Below are 1,763 nucleotides of genomic sequence, written 5' to 3'. Positions count from 1 at the left end.
TATATATATATTAGCAGAAGTTAATAACGTAAATTAATTTATCACATTTCCTATGTTCTTTATGTTTCGAGTAGGTATTCCACCAAATAGCTGGCTCTCAGCACGAATCAAAGTGTATCTATGCCCGAGTTCGAACCTAGACTACAACATGTTTCTAAGATTATCAAACAGATATGCTACCCCTAAGATATCATGAGGCACTTTTAAGCCCGCATAGCCATAACCACTCACAGCTATAGGGACTAATAGTTTTCTATTACCCCTGTCCAGAGTAGCGTAAGAAGTGAAAGTTATGATAATTACCTAGTATGTAATTTGTTTTGTATATAAAAACTTTCAGCATGCTTAGATATTCTCATTTCTTTCGACACGCATCTTTAGATATTTGCTCGCCGGCTCGTCTCCAGGAAACATGATTTTAGCACGAGCGTTGAAGACCAGTAATGGTAATAGCTGAAGAAGCAGTAGGCTCTATTCTTTGTCTAAGAAAAGACCCACCTGTTGTTCCAAGCAATGAACCTGAACAATTAACTAGATCCTTCGAAAATCACCTAAACATACATAGTACCCAACCACTTTTCTAAACTTATTCGATTTACTCGTAGAACCATGAGGCTCCAATGTTTTTGTGACGGTCCCCCCCCCCGTCGCTCGACCGTCTCATTCGAACTTCTCTTTTCCGAGAAAAACCTACACACAGACTTGTTTACGCGCTAACGCTTGAGCGCGCTTCCGCTAAATACTGAACGCGCGTCGACTGAGAGGGCGCTGTTTGCGCAATGAAATTTTAACAGGAGAGATGACGAATGCCGTGGACGAACACATAAGACAAGTTGAAGATAGCGGTAAGTGCGGAAAGGGTAACCTTGAAGGCCTTCACAATGCGCGAAGTACACTTAAGAGTCAAAATAAATAGTAAGAACTAGCAAAACAACACTATTTAATGATCATATACCAGTGGAAACAACATTTATATGTTGGCTTCAATAATATTTATGAAGACACGTTTGACAACAAACAAGACGTAAGGAAAGACAAAGCAAAACAGGACATGCAAACAAATGAAATTTTTATTGGAGTTTAGAAAATCATTACTGAAACTCAAGCTTTAGATTTCAGATGCACGGAGAAAACTTTCTGGACAAAACGAACCCATTTCAATTTATTGCAACGCTGATAAATTACCAATGCGATAATGCTTACCCATTAATTGAAAATCAAGCGGAAACAGCTGAGATGCTTGGTGCTTTATCTCTAGAACTTGATCTGATTAAACCTGATGGGCTTGATATCACTATGTAGCATTTGCTGGACGAGCCATTGGGTCTACCCAAGGATGTGGCCAATAGGTGCTGCTTACAACGGACTCAATACGCGCCTGCAACGAATGCTTCTTGTGATTCCAGCTTCTTTCAGAATTTTTGAGTTACCCGACATAACTCAAAATTGACTAACGGATTAATCCAAGAATGCCGATAAAAAGCACTATAAAGTCCGCTGCTGATGTAACGAAGATTCGCAAATGCTTTGTACATTTGATTAGAAGGCGAATGCGTTGATATGTCGTCTAACCCAAAAACCACCTGCAAAGCTATATTTATATATATATGTAGATATATATCGTTCTGCTTGTGCGAGTGACGCATTCTTCGGCCTCTTTCGAAAGTATCCAGCGACGCTAGATACTACTAAACATAGGTAGCCTATGGAACTTGTACGATTTAAGCAGATATTTCGTATTTTCCTGTTCCCAAAGCCTCTGA

At 39.5% G+C, this 1,763-nt stretch overlaps 1 protein-coding gene across 3 annotated transcripts in view; it reads right to left on the bottom strand.

Moving 5' to 3' along the window:
• TfIIEalpha (transcription factor IIEalpha) overlaps positions 1-1,535 on the bottom strand; it is a 5,902-nt gene extending 4,367 nt beyond the window's left edge. For 2 of the 3 annotated variants that reach the window (XM_022814731.2, XM_022814733.2), the window contains exon 1: positions 499-702. Coding sequence is in view for 1 of the 3 variants with exons in the window: in XM_022814732.2 (XP_022670467.1) it covers positions 1,204-1,207 (4 nt within the window). In the remaining 2 variants the exon portion in view is untranslated. Of the gene's footprint in view, positions 1-498; positions 703-1,203 lie in introns of those variants that run through there. The other variant, XM_022814732.2, reaches the window with a different exon arrangement.
• Positions 1,536-1,763: the final 228 nt, after the last annotated feature.

This window comes from Varroa destructor, unplaced genomic scaffold, assembly GCF_002443255.2.
Source record: "Varroa destructor unplaced genomic scaffold, Vdes_3.0 BEIS01000007.1, whole genome shotgun sequence".
Classification (NCBI taxonomy): domain Eukaryota; kingdom Metazoa; phylum Arthropoda; class Arachnida; order Mesostigmata; family Varroidae; genus Varroa; species Varroa destructor.
The sequence above is the reverse complement of the archived record's forward strand: the minus strand, read 5'-3'. Positions and strand labels throughout refer to the sequence as shown.